This window comes from Citrus sinensis, chromosome 5 (assembly GCF_022201045.2).
Source record: "Citrus sinensis cultivar Valencia sweet orange chromosome 5, DVS_A1.0, whole genome shotgun sequence".
NCBI lineage: Eukaryota > Viridiplantae > Streptophyta > Magnoliopsida > Sapindales > Rutaceae > Citrus > Citrus sinensis.
The window spans coordinates 33177888-33198777 of NC_068560.1; the positions used below are offsets into that span (position 1 = coordinate 33177888).

Here is a 20890-nt window from a genome sequence, read left to right on the forward strand (position 1 = left end):
ATATTAAAAAGTTGATTATTATTTTTATATAATAATATATTACAATCAGATCTCTACTGATATTTTACAATCAGACATTAATTGGGACTCTGTTTTATAATTTTTTTTTTATAATTTTAATATGGCACTACTTGAACAATAACCCTCACTTTAACATGGGAGGGAAATCTATTATACTCATAAAGTTGAGAGTCAAATAAATCCCTATTAAAGGAAAGTCGAGTCTGAAACTCATGCTCCCAAAATTATTCGACGCATGAGTTATAAATGGGCTACAAACTCATTGTAAACATTTGATTATTTGATAGATTAATAAACCTCAATAGTTATTAATGAGTGAATTATTCAAGTATCAAAATCATTGAAAAAGAGAAAAAAAATTAAAAACAAGGGCAATTTTCAAGCTCTTTAATCCGGCCCGGTTTTGGAAACCCGAAAATTGCCGCCCGATCCGCCCGTAGAACCTGATTGGGCATTGGCGCCGTCACACAACCCAAAAAAAAAAACACGGCCCAAGCTTCCACACTCCCTGCAGTGGCAGTGAGCGTACCCTCAACTGTGAATCGAGCAGCGAAAGGCGGGTGTGAGAGTGAGAGAGACAGAGAGAGAGAGCAAGAGAGAGCGAGGCCAGCAAACAAAATGGCGGAAGCGGAAACGGTGTCGCTTATGGACTTCGACGAAGACGAGAACCAGAACTTGAAACCAAAAGACAACGGGAAAAACGTCATCGTTTCAGGCACGCCACCCGACATTAAAGCCTCTCCTTGGGTCGAAAAGTACCGACCTCAGTCCCTCGCTGACGTGGCCGCTCATCGCGACATTGTTGATACCAGTAATTTTTTTTTAAACTCTATTATCTATTTTCTAGGGTTTACATTCCCTGACTGTTTCTTCTAATTTCCTGTTTGTTTCTGGAGATATTGCAAGAAAATAAAATCCAGATACGGAAAATATTGCACGGTTTGAGTTTTAACACATTGTTGGATGCAATGGTTTTCGTATCCAATGGCTGGTAGCAATCGAATGAAGAATCACATTTTTCTGATACACTTTTTGTTTGTTTTTAATGCGGTTAAATAGTTGATAGGTTGACTAGCGAGAACAGACTGCCCCATCTTCTGCTGTATGGTCCTCCCGGCACAGGCAAAACATCTACCATTCTTGCTGTTGCACGGAAGCTTTATGGAGCACAATATCACAATATGATTCTGGAGCTGAATGCGTCTGATGATAGAGGAATTGACGTTGTGCGGCAACAGATCCAAGATTTTGCTAGCACTCAAAGCTTCTCATTTGGGTAAACTAATTGCTATCCGCACGTGATTTGCGGCATTTGTATTATTATGATATGTGTGTGTGTGTGATTCTAGTTGTTGAAATACATCGTTATACAATTGGTGAGAATAGTCAATTTTCTGATGCATGTCTTGAATTTAGAATATACCAATTTTCTATAACAGCTAACTTAGGCAGAATGGGCATTACAATTTCCACTATGTGGGACAAGTTTTGTGAGATTTTCTCCTTAGTAACTAAACTGGGAAACTTTGAATGGTTCCTAAACATTCTATGACTTTGGTTGAGGATTCATTGGTTCTAATCAACTATCCCGAATTGGGTTACTCACTACTACAATTTATTTTACTATTTTACTCCTTATCAACATCTTGACTTTTCAACACTGCCAAAGATGAGAATAGATTGTTATTTCCTTTCTATAAATGCCTTGGATATGGGGATAGCTTATTGATGCTAAACATGCATTTTTGTCACTCAATGAATATGTCTCTGCTCACATAATATCTCTCAAAGTGATACCCTGATCTTGGCTTTACAGCAATTGCTGATTACTAAAAGAGTTTTGTCTTTACAGTGTAAAGGCATCAGTCAAGCTGGTCTTGCTTGATGAGGCTGATGCCATGACAAAGGATGCTCAGTTTGCCTTGCGTAGAGGTAAGAACTCCTTCTCGTCCACTATATTACGTTTTCTGTCTCCTAGTTAAGTTTCTGACATCCTGCTTTCTGGTGTGTGTGTTCTGTATAGTGATTGAGAAATACACGAAGAACACTAGGTTTGCGCTTATCTGTAATCAGGTCAACAAGATTATTCCAGCACTGCAGTCTAGATGTACCAGATTCCGATTTGCTCCTCTTGAACCTGTTCATGTGACTGAGCGTCTCAAACATGTAATAGAGGCTGAAGGGTAAGTATTTCTTCTCTCTCTATTTTTCCATTTGATTTAGGTATCTTTTCATTTATTTTTCCCATTTGATTTATGTATCGTTTCATTTTGTTGTTATTTATTAGAAAACTGGATAGTGTGGATTATCTGTTACATTATTCTTGATTCTGCATGAATTCATCCAGAGTTCATTGTTCTTTAAAGTTTGAATTGTAATTTTCTGACCATTCTTAAGTCTCTTTTGTACAAATACTTTTGTAAATCATATTGTTGCATATTGTATATTCGTCATCGAGGCAGTGTGACAATAATTAGATAACAAAAGTGTACTTCTTTTTCCAAATTATTTCCCTTAGAGCATATAAGGTAAGTATTACTATTGCTTTGATTGTACATATTAATTATGGGTTTGTAAAATGCTTGAAGGTTTGTTTTCTTTTAACACTTGACCTTCCCTATCTAGTTCACGAATTCAAAGAATTACTGATGGAGTGGTGGACCGAGGATTTTTAGGACTCACTTATCTAGCATTCTTGTATGTGTTTATAATACTATTGAAGTGAAAGGATATTGTGGAAAAGTCACATGTTTTCTATCCTATTTTTAAGGAAAAAAGATAGGGATAGAAAAGAAAAAAGATAGGGATAGAATTTCAGTTTTTTGATAGAGTTTGTTTCCTACTTTCTTGGTCTGCAGTTAGTTGTTTACTTTCCTACTCTTGCACGTTATGTAGTTTAGAATCTATATATGTATTATGTAATCCTATTGTAAAAAATAAGAAAATGAGATACATATTTCTTCAATAATTTTCTCATGGTATCAGAGCCGCTCTTTGATTCTTGGGTTTAGTTTTCAATTCTATTTGAATACCAATGTCAAAGAATAGCGAGCAAGAAACTTCTGAGTTATCTTCAGAGCAGTTGCAACGGCATCTACAACCATCAAGTTATGTTTCTAATGATAGTCCATCACTTCAGATCACAACCCATAAATTGAATGGTCAAAATTTTCTTCAGTGGTCCCAATCTGTGAAGATGTTTATCAGAGGTAAAGGGAAGATTGGTTACCTTACTGGTTCAATTAAAGAACCAGCTGAAGACGACCCAAAGTTTCAAACTTGGGATGCTGACAACTCAATGATCATGTCATGGTTAGTGAATTCAATGGAACAAGAAATAGGTCAAACTTACTTGTTTCTGCCAACAGCAAAAGATTTGTGGGATGCTGTCACTGAGACCTATTCTGATTTGGGAAATTCTGCCCAGATTTATGATCTAAAAACCAGAATTCGAGAAACCAAACAAGGTAGTCAAGGAGTGACTAAATACTACAATATTTTGAAGGGCTTATGGCAAGAGTTAGATCAGTACTATGATGGCGAGTGGGAATGTGCTGTTGATAGTGCTAAATACAAGAAGATGTTAGAAAAAGAGCGTGTATTTGAATTCTTAGCAGGTTTGAGTTCAGACCTTGATGAAGTCCGTGGGCGAGTACTTGGCAAGGAACCTCTTCCTTCTACCAGGGAAGTGTTTTCTTATGTAAGAAGAGAGGAAAGTAGAAAGAATGTGATGATGGGAGGTTCTTCAGCAGAGAACTCAGCCTTGATCTCTGTTACACCAGAAGCTCCACTGGTTGGTGGAACCAAAAACCTGAAGAAGAGTGATGAGAAGGATAGAGTTTGGTGTGATTATTGCCATAAGCCAAGACATACCAGAGATGCATGTTGGAAGCTTCATGGAAAACCTCCAAATCTGAAAAACAATAAATTCTCTGGTAAACATAGTCGTGGTTTCCAAGTTGTTGGGGAGAATCAGCCGACAACCAATACTGGAGAAACCGAATCTCAACTCTTCACTAAAGAGCAGTTAGAGCAACTGTACAGGTTTCTAAATCAGTCACAATCTCTCCCAAATCCTTCATCCTTTAGTTCTTTAGCCCAAAAAGGTAATAATTTCACTGCTCTAGGAGTTGTTTATGAGAAACAAGATCCATGGATCATCGATTCAGGAGCAACCGATCATATGACCAGCCATTCTAAATTATTTTCTTCATATATTTCATGTTCTGGTAGTCAAAAAATTAAAATTGCTGATGGTTCACTATCTTCCGTAGCAGGAAAAGGATCTATTCCTATCTCCACAAATTTGGTGTTAACATCTGTTCTTCATGTTCCTAATTTGTCTTGTAATCTTTTATCTGTTAGCAAAATTACCAAGGATCTTCATTGCATTGCTAAATTCTCTCCTTCCTATTGTGAATTTCAGGACCTGTGTTCGGGGAAGAAGATTGGCAGTGCTAGAGAGGTAGATGGTTTGTACTACTTCGAGGAGGATGTTAGTTTGTGTGGAGAAGCTCAGGCAGCAAATAATGAAGTAACTTTCTCTATTGAAGATGAAATAATGTTGTGGCATCTCCGATTAGGTCATCCTAGTTTTTCTTATTTACAACATTTGTTTCCTTTACTGTTCAAGAATAAAAATCCTTCTTTGTTTCAGTGTGAAATTTGTGTATTGTCCAAACATCATCGTGCATCTTTTCCTTCACAGCCGTATAAAAAATCTGCACCTTTTTCTCTTATACACAGTGATATTTGGGGACCCTCACGTGTTACAAACATTTCGGGGGCTAAATGGTTCATAACTTTTATTGATGACCACACTCGTGTTTGTTGGGTGTACTTGCTTAAAGAAAAATCAGAAACTGCAACAGTTTTTAAAACCTTTCATACCATGATTCAAACACAATTTCAAGCAAAAATCCAAGTCTTTAGAACTGATAATGGGAGAGAATATTTTGCTACTGCCCTTGGTCATTATTTCATGGAAAATGGCATTGTGCACCAATCCTCTTGTGTAGATACTCCTCAGCAAAATGGTGTTGCTGAACGGAAAAATCGACACCTATTAGAAGTTGCACGCTCTCTTATGTTCACAAATAGAGTGCCAAAACAGTTTTGGGGTGAAGCCATTCTCACAGCATCATACTTGATAAATCGTATGCCTACCCGAATCTTTAATTTTCAGTCTCCATTAAATGTTTTCACAAAAGTCTATCCCTATGCTAAGGTTTTCACATCTTTACCACCAAAGATTTTTGGGTGCATTGCTTTTGTTCACGTTCATAAACAGAACAGGAGCAAACTTGATCCTAGGGCTTTAAAATGTGTATTTCTTGGCTATTCTCCTACTCAAAAAGGCTACAAATGTTATGATCCATTGTCTAACAAATTCTTCGTCACAATGGATGTTACATTTTTTGAAAATAGGTCTTTCTTTCCCAAAACTTCTCTTCAGGGGGAAGATCATACTCAGGAAGATCATTTTTGGGAATTATCTCTTCCAATGCCTATTATGTCTTGTGTACCTCCTGTTCCTTCTACAATGCCATCAATTGTGAATAATGAAAAATCATTAGAGAGAGTTCCAGAACCAGAGCTTCAAGTCTACACACGACGGAATTCGAAAAGGTCAAATCATCATTCCTCTCCTCACTGCCAAGACTCGGATCCAAACACAGGCAACTTGGAACTTGCAGGTAACGTTCATTCTAATCCTATTTCAGAATCTGTTTTAGAAACTACAAATGATCTAGATGTTCCAATTGCACAACGGAAAGGAACTAGGTCTTGTACTCTTCATCCAATTTCTAAGTATGTGTCATATCATAGATTATCTCCATTTTTTAGAGCTTTTACAGCTAACCTGTCTGTTATAGCAATTCCAAAATCTGTACAAGATGCTCTTTCTATTCCAGAATGGAGAGATGCTGTGTATGCAGAGATGAGAGCTCTAGAAAAAAACAAAACTTGGGAACTAGTTAAGTTACCAGAAGAAAAAAAACCAGTGGGTTGCAAGTGGATTTTTACAGTTAAATACAGAGCAGATGGGTCACTTGAGCGGTACAAAGCTAGGCTCGTCGCGAAAGGTTTTACACAAACATACGGCATTGACTACCAAGAAACATTTGCTCCCGTGGCAAAGATGAATTCCATTCGGGTTTTGTTGTCTCTTGCAGCAAGCTTAGGATGGCAACTACAACAGTTAGATGTTAAGAATGCGTTCCTTAATGGAGAGCTTGAAGAGGAGGTATATATGGATCTACCACCAGGTTTTGAGAATGAATATGGTATTGAAAAAGTGTGCAAGTTGAAGAGATCACTTTACGGCTTAAAACAATCTCCTCGAGCTTGGTTTGACAGATTTACGAAATCTGTTCGTAGCTTTGGATATTTACAGAGTCAAGCAGATCATACAATGTTTTTTAAACACTTCACTGATGGTAGTGTTGTGATCGTCATTGTATATGTAGACGATATCATCTTGACTGGAAGCAATGTAATAGAAATGGAAAATCTCAAGAAGGTTCTTGCTAGAGAATTTGAGATGAAGGATCTTGGACCCTTAAGATACTTTTTGGGCATGGAAATTGCAAGATCCAGTAAAGGCATTTTTGTTTCTCAAAGGAAATATACTTTAGACTTGCTCAAGGAAACTGGCATGTTGGGATGCAAACCTGGAGACACTCCTATTGATCCTTATCACAAATTGGGATATGCAATTGAAGGAAAATCAGTGGATAGAGAAAGTTACCAAAGGTTGGTTGGTAAGTTGATATACTTGTCTCATACTAGGCCAGACATAGCCTTTGCAGTAAGTGTTATTAGTCAATTTATGCACTCTCCATGTAAAGAGCACTTGGAAGCTGTTTACAAGGTTCTCAAGTACCTGAAAAAAACTCCAGGAAAAGGTCTGCTATTCAAGAAAAATAACAATCTGCAAGTTGAAGTATATACTGATGCAGATTGGGCTGGATCTGTTATTGATAGAAGGTCAACTTCAGGGTATTGCACATTTGTGGGAGGAAACTTGGTAACTTGGAGGAGTAAGAAGCAATCAGTGGTTGCAAGAAGCAGTGCTGAAGCTGAATTTAGAGCAGTAGCACATGGTATTTGTGAACTTTTGTGGTTAAAGAAGCTACTTGAAGAATTGAAGATTATTATTGATGTTCCTATGAAGTTGTATTGTGACAACAAGGCAGCAATAAACATTGCTCATAACCCTGTTCATCATGACAGAACTAAACATGTTGAAGTGGATCGTCATTTTATCAAGGAGAAAATAGAAAGTGGTTTGATATGCATGACCTTTGTTCCAACAACAAAGCAGCTAGCCGATATTCTTACTAAAGGACTTCATAAATCAAGCTTTGAGTCACTAACTAGCAAGCTGGGAATGATTGATATCTTCGAACCAGCTTGAGGGGGAGTGTGGAAAAGTCACATGTTTTCTATCCTATTTTTAAGGAAAAAAGATAGGGATAGAAAAGAAAAAAGATAGGGATAGAATTTCAGTTTTTTGATAGAGTTTGTTTCCTACTTTCTTGGTCTGCAGTTAGTTGTTTACTTTCCTACTCTTGCACGTTATGTAGTTTAGAATCTATATATGTATTATGTAATCCTATTGTAAAAAATAAGAAAATGAGATACATATTTCTTCAATAATTTTCTCAGATATTAATTCTTTTTTTTTAAAAAAATTAAATATTCGGTTTCTCTGCAATACTATGATGGTATAAAGAAGTTATATGCTTCAGTAAGTGTCCGTATGGTTGCAGGTTTTTTTGATTGGACAATGTAACATAAACTTGTGCTATGATTTGATCTAATGAAATTTTTTTTTTTTTGACCAGCCTTGATGTAACCGAGGGTGGCTTGGCAGCGCTTGTACGGCTTTGCAATGGTGATATGAGAAAGGCCTTGAACATTTTGCAGGTTTAAGATCCTTAAGTTTAGTTATGTCGTTAGGGATATTTATATTGAGTAGTGTTATTGCAATTCTAACAGCAGTAACCATATCAAATTAAGAGTAAAATGTTATATGTGGGCCTTTTTTTTTTTTTTGGCATATATGATGTTATTGTGGTAAAATCCCCGTCACTGTAAAGCAAGAGCTTACACACTTTGAATCATGATTACTGACGATTACTTCCCTCGTTCTTTCTTTAGTGGGGTTAGTGAGGCCCATAGAAAGTCTAATTTTATGCTGATGCAGTCTTGACATGGTTGTTACTTCTCTTATGCTGCTGTTGTATACTCTTACTGAATGCTATGGGCCATTTTAGTCTCTCTGGCTTATCTGTCATCTTACAGGCAGCTTATAGTTTACAATATAGACACGTTTAACTATCCACACATGCATTAAGATCCTGCTGCCTATCTGTTTATTCATCTTTTTGTTGATGGAGACAAAATCAATTTAGGATTTTATTTTTATAAATGCAGTCAACACATATGGCGTCTCAGCAAATTACAGAAGAAGCTGTATACTTGTGCACTGGAAACCCTTTGCCCAAGGACATTGAGCAAATATCTTACTGGCTTCTGAACGAATCATTTGCGGATAGTTTCAAGCGTATTCAAAATCTTTCGTTTATTATCCGATTGGTGTTATTTGTTTTGCTGCTGTAGTAACATGTCTTCCTTATTTTCCCACTTATACCTTTCTGTAGGAATATCTGAAATGAAAATGAGGAAAGGATTGGCGTTGGTAGATATTGTGAGGGAAGTGACAATGTAAAGTACATTTTATTGTATAAGATGTAAACTTCTAGGCGTAATTTTAATTCTGTGATCTCATCTCAGTAGCCTTTTTCTGCAGGTTTGTTTTTAAGATTAAGATGCCATCGGATGTTCGAGTCCGGCTAATGAATGATTTGGCTGACATAGAGTGAGTATCCATCTCCTACTAGTTTGCCATGCTTTACTGTTTGTTGTAACGAGATAGATATGAAAATTATTTGTCTCACTCCAGAATATAATGTAATTAGATTCAAGTATCAGTGATACAGTAAATTGCCACAAGATTATGTAATGACGTATCCTGTCAGGATGGAAAATAATTTTTCTCTCAGTCTGTGGGCTTTCGAACCTTTTTGTAGTTGTTAATTAAATGGCTGTATATAATAAAGGTTTGAGTCTCATTGATTGTATTGTGTTCACAATTTGCAGGTATAGGTTGAGTTTTGGATGCAATGATAAGTTACAGCTTGGATCAATCATTTCTACTTTCACGCAAGCTCGATCTGCTATTGTTGCTGCTGCAAAATAGATGTCTTTATCTAGTCTGGACATATATCCGTCACCATTTCACTCTTGATTTCCAACAATTCACCAATGAATGGTTTCCCAGGATGTACTTGTGTCTATTTTTTTATTTCAGTTCGAGACCATTAAAACACTACAGAAGCCGGGAATCGTTGAAGAATGTAAAGTTGTATGTCTGGCCATATATTTGTAGAGGGTTTTAAGATCAGATTGTGTATTTATTATATACTTGTCCAGCTTCCTTTTCCAGATAGAGATTCCTCCTCCGCACTTGTTTGGCCACGATGCTGAAATTTGCACATAAGAAGTCTGATCTTTATTCGCAACGCTGAATCAGTCTCAAAATTCTAGTGTTTTGGGGAAAAGGTTATTAGATGCAACAAATCGTCCTTATTTCTTCGCAATTCACAGCGCTCCACCATGCGCATCATCTTTTTAAAAATGCTTGCATGGCAACAAAATAGCCTACAAGTAATATGCTTGTACAAACATGACAAATTTTGGCAATAACAATTGCAAAACAAGCAACAGCATCTTTAATTTTGTGAAACTTTTGTGTAAATATATTGTAAAATACAGGCACACGAAGCAATACAAAGGCAGCACTTAGTGCCAAAACCCCAATTTCATAATTTTCTCAAAACGCCATCTTTTTACTAGTGTTTTTGCTAAATACCTACAGACTCATTCTGACCTGTACAAAATCTTCTACACATCTTTCATAATCCCTACCGTGGGAACTCCTTTGGACTCTTTAACTCCATGACAAACTTTTTTTTTCGCTTTTTTTATTTTTTAACTTTACATCTTAAGCAACATAATCTTCAGCAGACATTACAAAACTGGACCTTTGTAAGATATAAATACTTACAAGCAAGTTTGCTTCCCATCAAAGGGTTAACTGTTCATACTTCTTCAGTCAGCTTTGTCAATACTTCACTCCCATGCATGGACAAAAATTATCTTACAATTTTTCTTATATGCTTTCATCTGATATCCGGTTGGACCAGATAATCTCAATTTCAAGCGTTCTGGAGGAGCTGTCTTTGTTGTTGTCATGATTTAGGTTGAACAAACCACTGTATACACCTTCCGTAACAACTTTGTCAATTTGGATTGTAACTTTCCCAAGCGTTGACTGAAAGAGAACCACTATCACAATTAGCACTAGAAAGTGCGAACATTATGCAGGGCATGTACTCTACCAATAAATAAGCAATGACACGAGGGGGTAAAAAAAAGAAAAGCAACACTTTTCCTGTAATTGACATTTTAACTATTTCCGATATAATGGGTATATTTGCTCTTGGAACAGTGAATCAGTGATTAACACCAGACTATTGATTGCAACAATTGAATGAACAGCCTTGTTGAATGCAACAAAAGTGCTTAAAGCTTAGATTTGGATATCTAATTACCTTTCCAAAAGTATTTTTGCTTTTGCATATGATGTGGAGTTTTTGTCCTTTTGGAGGTACATCAAAGGCCCATGTAAATCCTTCTTTCCACTCTGGAGAAATACTGTGGCTCACAACCTAATAATAATACAACATGGTTTATTAATAAGAAACACAGTAGCAAATCAGTACTTCAAAAATTTATATACAATCAGCAATTTACACGGCAATTGGTCTTGAAACCTTGTTGGATTAAGCCACCTCCTTCAATGTAGAATCAAGGCATTTTATGAAGATTTGCAAGAATATGAATTTCAGATTATGAAGATTGTGAATATTACCTTGGTTTGCCGTGGAGGACCATTGCCTATTGTCAATCGGCAAAATGCATTAGTGGTTCCCATTGTCTGCTTTAGGTTGTTGCCACGCTTAATGGTAACGGTCAAACACCCAGGTAAGCAGTGCAGCAAGCTGTCCGCTCTCTCATGGAAACTTGGTGGGCAAGTTTTCATGAGCATTTGCAGAATAGGAATTGCTTCAGCGGCAATCATGGCTTGAGACTTTGCAACATCTATTGGCATAGTCGACCAAGAATTTCTTAACAAGCATAGTGTATCTAACACAGACCCCTGAGCAGCCTCACTGCCAGACTTGAGTGCTCCAACCAAATGCGGGATACATAGAGTGGCTGCTTCAGAAGTATGAAGTTTAGGAAAGTTCATAAATATCACATGTAAGGTCCTCAAAACCTCTTCATTAATTGTTGCAGTGGACCACAACTCTCTCTCTAGTGCAGCTGCTCAAAAAAGCATTTGCAGTTTCATTATTTAGATGGCAAAAAGGAGCTTCAAAACAAGTGATAATCACCACTACCAGAAGATATACAGAATAGAAAAATATTAGTACAACAACAAACAAAAAGTAAGTTTAAGATTGCCAAGGTGTCTACTGTTCTGCAGCAAGCCGTCTCAACATGATTTTGTGGTAGGAAATATAATTTACCTTACAGTTAATGGGAAAATGGTTCACTTTTTGAGGTATCTGTTTGGACATTGCAAGACTTATGACTGATTGACAATGGCTAATTTCTTACAAGTTAACTCCAACAATAATAAAAACCGAAAAACAAGGCAGAGTTGACGTTTTTTAGGTGTTAAGTGAAAATTTAAAAATATGTGATAAAGAGGATTCAACTAGAAACCCTAACTTTAAGCAATATGGGGGTAAAGAGGGGGTCTAATATTAATAGAATTCATCCTCTTTTTACTAAGAAGTAAAATGTAACTTACCTGTCAAAGATCTGATAAGCTCATTTGAAACATACTCTTGGAGTGTGTGATTGGAAAATAAAAATTTGGTTAGCAATGCTGCCTGTCCAGCTACTTCTGCATTGGTAGACAATAATAGCTCTTGAACAACTAATATGCCACCAGCTTCTGCAACAGCTCTCCTATTAGTTCTACTGCACATAACAAAGTTCTGCAATGCACAAATTGCAACCATTTTCATTTCATCTGTTGATTGATCCTCTAGCAAGCTTATCAGTGCACGACATGCAGAAACTGAAGCACTGGCTCTAGCTAGTCCTTCATGCTGAGAGAGGTCCCCGAGGGCAAGGGCTGCAAGAAGCTTGCCAGACTCTGATCTGGTTTGGGGGTCTAACAGATACTGTGATAAAGGTGCAATTGCATACTTGGATACCTTCATCTGCCGTATCCTCCCATTGTTAAACAAAGCTTCAAGCAACCTTCCTGAAGTTTCTTCACACTGATGGGATCTTAGTAAATCCAACAAAGCATCTATGACACCAGCTTGAGTCATCTGTTCAGCGCTTGAAGCATCAGTCCTTTCATGAATGAGTAAAGCGTTAAGAGCCACAGTGATGGTGCTCTCCAGTGTTGAGTGCAACATTTTGACCAGAACCACAACTGGAACTTTAAAATAATATTCAGTGTTGAAACGCAGAACATTGGAGAGCACCAAGGCAGCTGATTCCCACAATGAATGAGGCGGTTGAGGATCATCTTGAATAATAACTTTTGCAATCTCAAAAATACCTCCAGCATCAGCAACTGCTTTCGGCCAGCTTGTGGAGATCTTTTCCAATGCTTTTACTGCTGTTTGCTGTAGGTTCAATATTCCAATTCCAGCAAGCTGCACAAGTGGGACAACTGCATTTTTTGTGGTGATGTCCTGCTGGAAATGCTCCTGTGCAAGTAGATGAGTCAACAATTCTGTGCCAAGCTGTTGGATAGCATGAGATGGAGATTCCAAAAATGATAGTAAAGGCTCAATGACTTGGCTTGGAGTAAGCTTTAAAGTTACAAGGCTCTGTGGTTTTTCTAAAATATTCACGAGCGCTTGCAAAGCGCTGTGCTGTCCCCACAGACTGAAGTCTGGTTGAAGTAAAACCATGAAAAGTGGTTCTACTATCTTTGCAGCATCAGAGCTCCTAGCAATTGCACTGCTATTCGTCAAAATGCGGAATAGTTCAGCAATGGTAGAGCACAATGCACTGGGTGCAACAGGAAGAAGGTCAAGACAATTGTCAATAATACCAGCTTTAACCATCTGCAATTTGCGCGGGGTCCGGTCTTTCCCCAACTTTATAAGAGCACACACAGTAGCTTCAACAAGTCGATGGTTTGTCCCAGACACCAAGCGAACAAGGAGATCTACCACATCATAACCTTCTACAAGCTCAACCTGTTGCTCGTCATCCAATAATCTCTCAAAAGCACAAACCGCAGATTCCACAACAATACTTAAATCAGACTGCATGAGTGATATAAGGGGTTGTATGCATTCAGAAGCAATTGGATTTGCGATGATCTTAGCATTACCAAACATAATGAAACAAAGTTCTGCAGCATTTCTCTTCAATTCCAAGGAGGAATTGGATGATAATATTTTGTATAGACTTTCAAGTAGATTTCCATCTATATCAGTCAATAAACATGCTTTTGAAGTATTTCCTGATGTCAACTTAACCAAAGCAACAAGAGCAACCTCTAGCTCACACTCTGATGCAGCAGTAAGCATATCAACCAATGGTGGAACGGCCTGCCCGGCTAAGTCAGAATCTTTAATGTTCTCGGCATCAAAAAGTTGATGGAGGGCCCTTGCGGCACTAAGTCTAGCACCTCTTGATCCCAGATGTAGAACAGCTATGAGTTGGTTCAAGGAACTAAGTGATGCTTCATATCGAATAAGATCAGGATTGCTAAACAATATTCTAAATAATTCTGTTATGGTGGCTTCTGTTGAGTCTTGAGGGCTCAAGGACAGGTATTTCGTTAAAGCATCCAGACCTCCGGCTTCAGCCATGATTAATTTATTTGTATCACTACCATCGACAATCTGGGTTAAGAGTCGAACAGCAACAGGAGGGGCACCTGGCCTATCTGGTATTGGTCTCAAGATATCCACTAACAGAGGAATAGATTTGCGTGCAGTAGAGCCAACTCTTACATCCTCGATTTCAAAAAGTTTTTCCAAAACAACTTCATCAGGATATCTCACCAAGAAAAATTCTTCTGATAAAGCTACAAGATTTGGCGTATCAGATTCTATGTGACCGATTAGTGTTATCAACCCAGCAACAGCACCTGAATTTGCAATAGCAAGAATTATTCCCTTACTTCCACTACAAACAAGACTAGCCATTGCCTGTGCAGCGAAAAATCTATCAATCACTTCATCAGATCTCAGCAGAAGAGCAAGTGCAGGTATGATGCGCATAGTTGCAGGAGACAGAACAATATTTGCATCTTGAAACAAAATGGCCAGGAACAAGGCACTAATCCAAATACCCTCAGTATCTTCAAATTCAGCCTGCAAAGTCACAAGTTCTGGCTTAGCTATCGGTCATAATTGGATGAGTTTTACACCCCAAACATTCACAATACCATCTATGAGACACAAGCTACATGAAAGATAAAGGGATGAAACCCAGATAATTACACCAGGGGTTCCTAAGCAGTCAGAAATGGGAAAGAAGGAAATAACACCCTTGAAAAAAGACAGCTTTCATGTAGTTTTACGTAGGCTATTCGCTATTGGTCCTCCCAGTCGTAAACAGTTTCTGAATCTTATATTGGTGTGTGATGCAATCAGATTTGGACTAGGAAATCCAAATAGAAACTAGATGTAAGCATAATAAGACAACTTAAAACACGGGCATTTCTATAGCTCTTTTCAGCAATCCTCAAAATTTCATATTTTGACCTAATTCGTTAGAGCATAACTGAATTAGTAACAGTCTTGGTTCCAAAAGTCCACAATATCAGAATTAAATTGCAAGCAAGTCCCATATCCAATTGGTCACTAATTCTGTTCTCTCTCATCTTCACGCATTCTATGATTCATCTGCAGTCATCAACTTGCTGCATATAGCGTGGCAGATATAAATTCTCCACATGAAAAAAGTAATATTTTCAATATTGTTTTCCCTGAGGCATTTTACACTATGCCCCGAGAAGGTTGAATAAAAGGCACTCAAAATGCAACTTGTACTCCTGTAGGAAGCTGAAGTTTAAAGAGCCAAACGACAATATTAGCTGAATAAACATTCCCCAAAGTTCTGCCTTTGCCATTTTTATCTGTCTTATCTATTGTCTGAAGCCCCTAAATCACCACAACCCAAACAGTTAAATTTATATAATTATATTAGCTAAATAAATAATTTATTGCTAACATCATAGGACTAGTGTCTCTAATATCCCAGCTGCAAGGAGGGGTTCCAACTAGACAAGGTATACAACTGTTGTAAAGAGGAAATGACAACTACAAGAGCAATTACCAATGAAATTTCTTGATTTAGACTCTAGATATGCATGCAGCAGACAGAGGGGGGGGGGGGGGGGGGGGTGTATATGTGCCTCTGAGAGAGAGAGAGAGAGAGAGAGTTCTCAACAATTTGGAAGGCTAAATAGGTCATACCTGTGGATTGGAAGTATAACTAGCAAGTTTGTCAGAGAGAGCCTCAAGCGCACCAGCTTCCATTACAGTGACATTATTGTTTCTAAGAAAGGAAGAAATTATTAAAAGCAACCACAAGGCTACTGTACCCCCCAAGATAGTCGCTGGATCAGGAACATCGAAGTCATCAGCTTCCTGAAATGCAGTTCTTTCCATATAACCTCTTGGAGTTCTGACTTCAATATCTAAAGAGGAACAGCTAGAATTCTGCTTCATCATATCCACTAAAGCATATATAAGAGGTTTTAAATATCCTGACAGATCAAGAGCATCCATTGATTGTTTTTTGTGCTCTTTTGCAGCACATATGAGTAATGCTGCCCCTCCAACTCTCACTTCAAGACTGGATGAATGCATGATTCTATCAGCTAAAGCACCAATGGAACTTGATCTTGCTATCAAAAAATCACCAAGAACAGCTGGTTGATCCCCACAAAGCCTTGACAAAATTTCTATTGCCTTATCTTGCAATGGAGGAGGTCCCTCAGCTAGACAGCACACAAGAGGCTCTATGCTCGACGGAACCTCAGCAAGGGCAGCCCATGGCGGATAAGTGAAGTTCAAGCCTTGCTTTGTCCTTGCAAGAAGTGCAACTACTTCTAAAGCGTCAGCAACATCAGTCCCATTCATATCCATTGCATTTAAGGAATCAACAAGCGTAAGAACAACAAAGCGGCATTGTGCATTTCCTTTGAGTACGTCACCAACTGGAAAATGCTTAAGTAACTGATGAAGGGCTCGTGATGCATTCTTCTTCCCTTCTGAAGTCCCTTCAGCCAAAACTCTTGTCAAAGCTGAAACAACATCTTCTAGCAGCACTTCTGCAGCAATGTCGGGGTCAGAGAGAAGATTGGCCAGTGCAGCAACTGCAGTTTCAGCAGCATCAATAGAAGAAGTTTTAGCCAACTTAATCAAAGGCTTGACATCCCCTTCTGCAATATATGACATTTTGTTTGTAGTTTTAGTTTTTGTTGGACGAGAAAGAGCACCCAGCGCTCGAGCTGACTGTGTGGCAACCATTTGAGTATTGCTGGTCAAAAGCCTCATACATGGATTCACAATCTCATCAGTTGCAAGACTACCGCAGATATCTTGTCTCATACTGAATAGATCAGCTAGTACAGAAGCTGCATACTCTTGGTTTTCTTCATTGGATGAATTGAGAACCTGGACAAGGGATCTCAGCCCTTTATTGGCAGCAGATCCCTTCTGCACAAGATCTTCTTGTAATGCCATTGTAAGCACATGACCCAGAACTTTAATAACATGGGCCTTTGAGCTTGGTGAGTCTCCTAGAAGCAAAGCGAGTAACTGATTAATTGTGGCAGAATCAGCTGCTCGGATAAGCTTTGTAAGTGCCATAGCTGAGGCGTCCTGACCTTTCGGTCCACCACTTTTTAGAAGCCATAAGAATGCCGGAACAGCTCCGGCACTTTCAACACATGCACGAATGTCTTCGCTGTGACAGCACAAAATCCACAGAACATGAGCTGCAACCTCCCTTGCCTTCTGAGATCCAGCTTCTAACAGCTGTACCAATGGAGGAATTCCACCGGCAGCAGTAATAGCCCATTTGCTGTCATCAACCTGTTCAGTCAAGATTGCTATCAACTGAACAGCATATTCTTGATGCTGCTCACTAGATAAACCCAGCAATGATATCAGCAACTGAATTCCTTCTCTCTTGCCAATGGCCTCCCAAATGCCAACCTCCCGACGGCATAATTTGGTTAAAGAAAGTATCAGATACTCCCGCACATCAGCAGTAGCCATTGTTATGAGTCCTATAAGCACCTTCTTTGCTTCTGCATGGCAGACCCATTGTGAAAGGAAGATGTTGCCATACAAGCTCGCCATAGCCTCAAGGACACGCTCTTGAACCAGCTTATTATCATGAGGCTTTAATAGCATCACTAAAATATCCTCTATCTGTCTTGCATCAAAAGGTTCGTCATCAACACCAGATTTTTGCTCGAAGACCATCAGAGCATAGGCAAGTGCTCCTATTATATCAGCAACTGGGGCAGCTAGGCGAGGAGACTGTGATAGTTCACCAAGATATACTACTAAAGCAGGCATTCCACCATAAATGTTTGCTAAAGCACGAGTGGCATGTCCCTGCAGAGCCTGGCCACGCTGACCTTGCATACACTCTTTAGAAGGAGCAACAATAGCTCCAATGAGAACTGGAACACCATCAGCAGCCACAATGGCCTTCTTGGCTTTAATTGACTTTGAAGAAAGTGCCTCCAAAGCATCAGCAGCACTAGCACGAACAGAAATATCATTATTCTGACCCACGAGCTGGACCAAAGCTTTGACAGCTCCTGAATCTATTACTGTGGGGATGCTATCACCAAAAGCCAACATCAAACGAGCTAACAGAGAAGCTGCATTGGACTGGGCAGCAGCATTATCAGAAGACAGTAGACCAACAATGATATCCACTCCCCCAGCCTCAAGTGTCGCTCTCCAATAGCCATCCTTGTCTCCACAAAGATTTCTCAAAGCCCCTGTAACGAAACCCTGTACCACATTGTCCTGCTTGTTTTTTGGATTGAGCTGATCCCATAAGGTGGGAACTACACCTTCTGTTACAAATATCTTCATACCAACATGATCATCTGAAAGACCACCAGAGGAAACTTCATATAGAGCCTCTGCTGCGGCCTTTCTTGTCTCAGTGGATTCGGACTTCAAAAGCGAGAGTAACGGTGGAATGCATCCACCTAGAAGCACCTTCAATCGTAAGTCTTCATCTTTGCATAAAACACTCAGAGTTGCAGCAACATTTACTTTTGCCAAAGGGGTTCCACTCCTAAGAATGGATATGAACAACGGCATTGCTTGGGCATGAGACCCAATAAGTAGTCTAGCCTCCTTCTTTGCTTTGGCAATTGTTAGTATGCGCATTGTAATAAGCTCTCTCTCCTGTGGTGAAGACATGTTGGCATGTAGTTGTTCGAGAAACTTGGCAACTGTCGACATCGTACTTTCTGGATCGTCCATTGCTGATGTTCCATTAGATTCCCTGTGTATAACAGCAAATTCAAAGCATTTAAGGCAACAAGAAAGAATGATTATCTAACATCAATAAGATTTATTATAGTAAAAGGAGGGGAAAAAGAAAATAGAGAGAGAGAGAGAGAGAATAGTTCTCCACTTACCAGAGTAACATTATAATGAAGATGCTGTTTTTTTTTAAAAAAAAAAAATTTACTGACAGTTAAAAGTTCAATTCAGATGACAGTCTTCACTCATTTTGAAAACTAAAATTTCTATTATTCATATGACAGTTTTATTTCCTAGAAGTATGAAAAGAACAGCCCAGTTGCCACATTTAGAAAAATAAATAAAATGAAAAAGTATATAAAAGTAAAAGAAAAAAAATGTAGTAACCTAGGTTGAGAAGTAGATGAGAATCCGTGCGCTTGAGGTTCAGGGGAGGGAGACTTTGACATTTGCATGAATACACCAGTTTAGCTAGCTCCTCGGCAGTCTGCAAATAAAACAAATCAATTTTATCACATCAAAAGCAAACAAATAGTCGTAAACCCCATTAACAACTTTTACATTCTCCATTATCAATATGCTCATCAACCCCGCACTGGAAGCTAAATTTCGGAAAACCAGAATAGAATAAGAAACCACTTCTGCAAAGTACTTGCAAATGCATATCAATTATATGGAAAAATTCCCAATTTCTAAAACCCACACACAGAAAACTACAATTCAATTTGATTCCACAAACCAAAAATCAAGCAATATCCAAGATTGCAAAACCAAAACATTCACAAAAGGAAAAAAAAACGGTAGAATTGGTGACAAATTCTCCATAAAAGGAACAACCCAGCAAATATTACCGTAAAAGTGATAACTTTAACGAAGATCAAATCAAAAACTTACCGAAATGCAAATGCCAAGAAGTCCCCCTTCTTGTCAACTAAAAATCTGGTTTCTTGGTCTGAAGAACATCGGTAATTCACCACCAGCAACCCTCACTTCATTACTCATCCAATCAATCTTCACCACGTCAACCAACTGAAATTATGCTCAAAAAGCACCAGATTACAGTCACCGGATTACACACTCACTCAAAACGCACCAGCTTCTCTCCCAATCAAAATTCCAAACCCAACAACGCGTACCAAACACTCGCTCGCTCGCTTTCTCTGACACAAAACAACAAACAAATAGAAATCAAACAAAAATAAATAAATAAAAGAGAGTTGGCGAAATACACAAAAGCTTCATGTAGATCTTCAATTCATACACTCTGTAAGAATAAAAGGAATTTGATTTATGAATAATGTGATTGAAACTACGGAGATCAGATCACAAAGAGACACATGTCCTTCTCTTTAAGCTGTCATTTGAAAAAGAAAAAATAAACAAAAAATTTAATCTCATAACGTGAAATTAGATTAAATTAAGTTAAATTGAAGTACCAGAAATTCAGTGAGGCCGAACTGAAGAAACTCAAATGAGCGTAAATGAAGAAGCCAAAATCAACACAGACACAGAGAGAAGAGAGAGACTCTGGGTCTTTTCGGTTCCTTTTCTTTCTGTTACGTGTTTTCTGTTTTTCACTTTTTAGTACATTTTTAATTTTCATTTTATTTTCCATTTATTTTGCTCCCTCACTCTCAGTCTCACTCTGTCGTTTACAGGTAAAGACGGAATAATAGAAGACTCCCTGAATTTTACAAATATTGGACTACGAATTTAATTTTTCCGTTGATAATAAACAAATATGCCCCTTATTAAAAAAGACATATTCATTATCCTACAAATAACTAATAACCCGCAAAATTTTTTAAATTAAATTACAATTTACCAATAATAACAATAAATTTTTTGTCTAAATAATTTTTTTATATCTCAAATCAAATACCTATAATCTCAATAAATCGAATTTATGTTCAAATGATCAGAATGATTTTTTCCAAAATGTATATAGATTGCTTTTCTTTATTTTTAAGTCACATGCTTTTTACATTTTGACAGTTAAATAACTTACAATTGAATGTTATGGAAGGAATTTGGTTATTTTAAAAGAAGTTACTGAGTTGGATACCTATTTGATATAAATAGAAAACTTTGTCTTTATTTGTGAAAACATAAAACGCTGCGGACCTCTATGCTATCGCCTCTTTTTGTAAATGATTTTCTTACGTGGAAATCTACTATTGGCTGCTGTCAATTCGGCGTGAGAGTGGAAGAAATTG

At 38.0% G+C, this 20890-nt stretch overlaps 2 protein-coding genes across 3 annotated transcripts; one reads left to right on the forward strand and one right to left on the reverse strand.

Moving 5' to 3' along the window:
- The first annotated feature begins 478 nt into the window (after positions 1-478).
- Positions 479-9534, forward strand: LOC102612743 (replication factor C subunit 3). Its single transcript, XM_006472746.4, has 9 exons — positions 479-832; positions 1081-1297; positions 1874-1953; positions 2045-2204; positions 7872-7953; positions 8464-8593; positions 8691-8754; positions 8840-8908; positions 9190-9534. The coding sequence occupies exons 1-9, from the start codon at positions 640-642 to the stop codon at positions 9287-9289; spliced, it is 1095 nt and encodes a 364-aa protein (XP_006472809.2). The 5' UTR covers positions 479-639; the 3' UTR covers positions 9290-9534.
- Positions 9535-9798: 264 nt separating this feature from the next.
- LOC102613053 (protein CELLULOSE SYNTHASE INTERACTIVE 3) lies at positions 9799-20269 on the reverse strand. Of its 2 annotated transcripts, XM_006472748.4 has the most exons (9): positions 20111-20264; positions 19936-20028; positions 19569-19834; positions 19062-19161; positions 15624-18693; positions 11972-14516; positions 11024-11478; positions 10704-10820; positions 9799-10423 (listed from the first exon to the last, which is right to left on the reverse strand). In XM_006472748.4, the coding sequence occupies exons 4-9, from the start codon at positions 19127-19129 to the stop codon at positions 10262-10264; spliced, it is 6417 nt and encodes a 2138-aa protein (XP_006472811.2). In that variant the 5' UTR covers positions 19130-19161; positions 19569-19834; positions 19936-20028; positions 20111-20264; the 3' UTR covers positions 9799-10261. The 2 variants fall into 2 exon arrangements, with proteins under 2 accessions (XP_006472811.2, XP_006472810.2); XM_006472747.4 differs by lacking the exon at positions 19936-20028 and having other exon boundaries at positions 20111-20269.
- Between the last annotated feature and the right edge of the window lie 621 nt (positions 20270-20890).

Coding starts and splice junctions, on each gene's coding strand:
- LOC102612743 (XM_006472746.4), top strand. CDS start 640: ATGGCGGAAGCGGAAACGGTGTCGCTTATGGACTTCGACGAAGACGAG. Junction 8,755..8,839: donor ATTGTGAGGGAAGTGACAAT/GTAAAGTACATT, acceptor CTTTTTCTGCAG/GTTTGTTTTTAAGATTAAGA. Junction 8,909..9,189: donor AATGATTTGGCTGACATAGA/GTGAGTATCCAT, acceptor CACAATTTGCAG/GTATAGGTTGAGTTTTGGAT.
- LOC102613053 (XM_006472747.4), bottom strand. CDS start 19,129: ATGCAAATGTCAAAGTCTCCCTCCCCTGAACCTCAAGCGCACGGATTC. Junction 14,517..15,623: donor GTTATACTTCCAATCCACAG/GTATGACCTATT, acceptor GTGACTTTGCAG/GCTGAATTTGAAGATACTGA. Junction 11,479..11,971: donor GCTTATCAGATCTTTGACAG/GTAAGTTACATT, acceptor TTTTTTGAGCAG/CTGCACTAGAGAGAGAGTTG.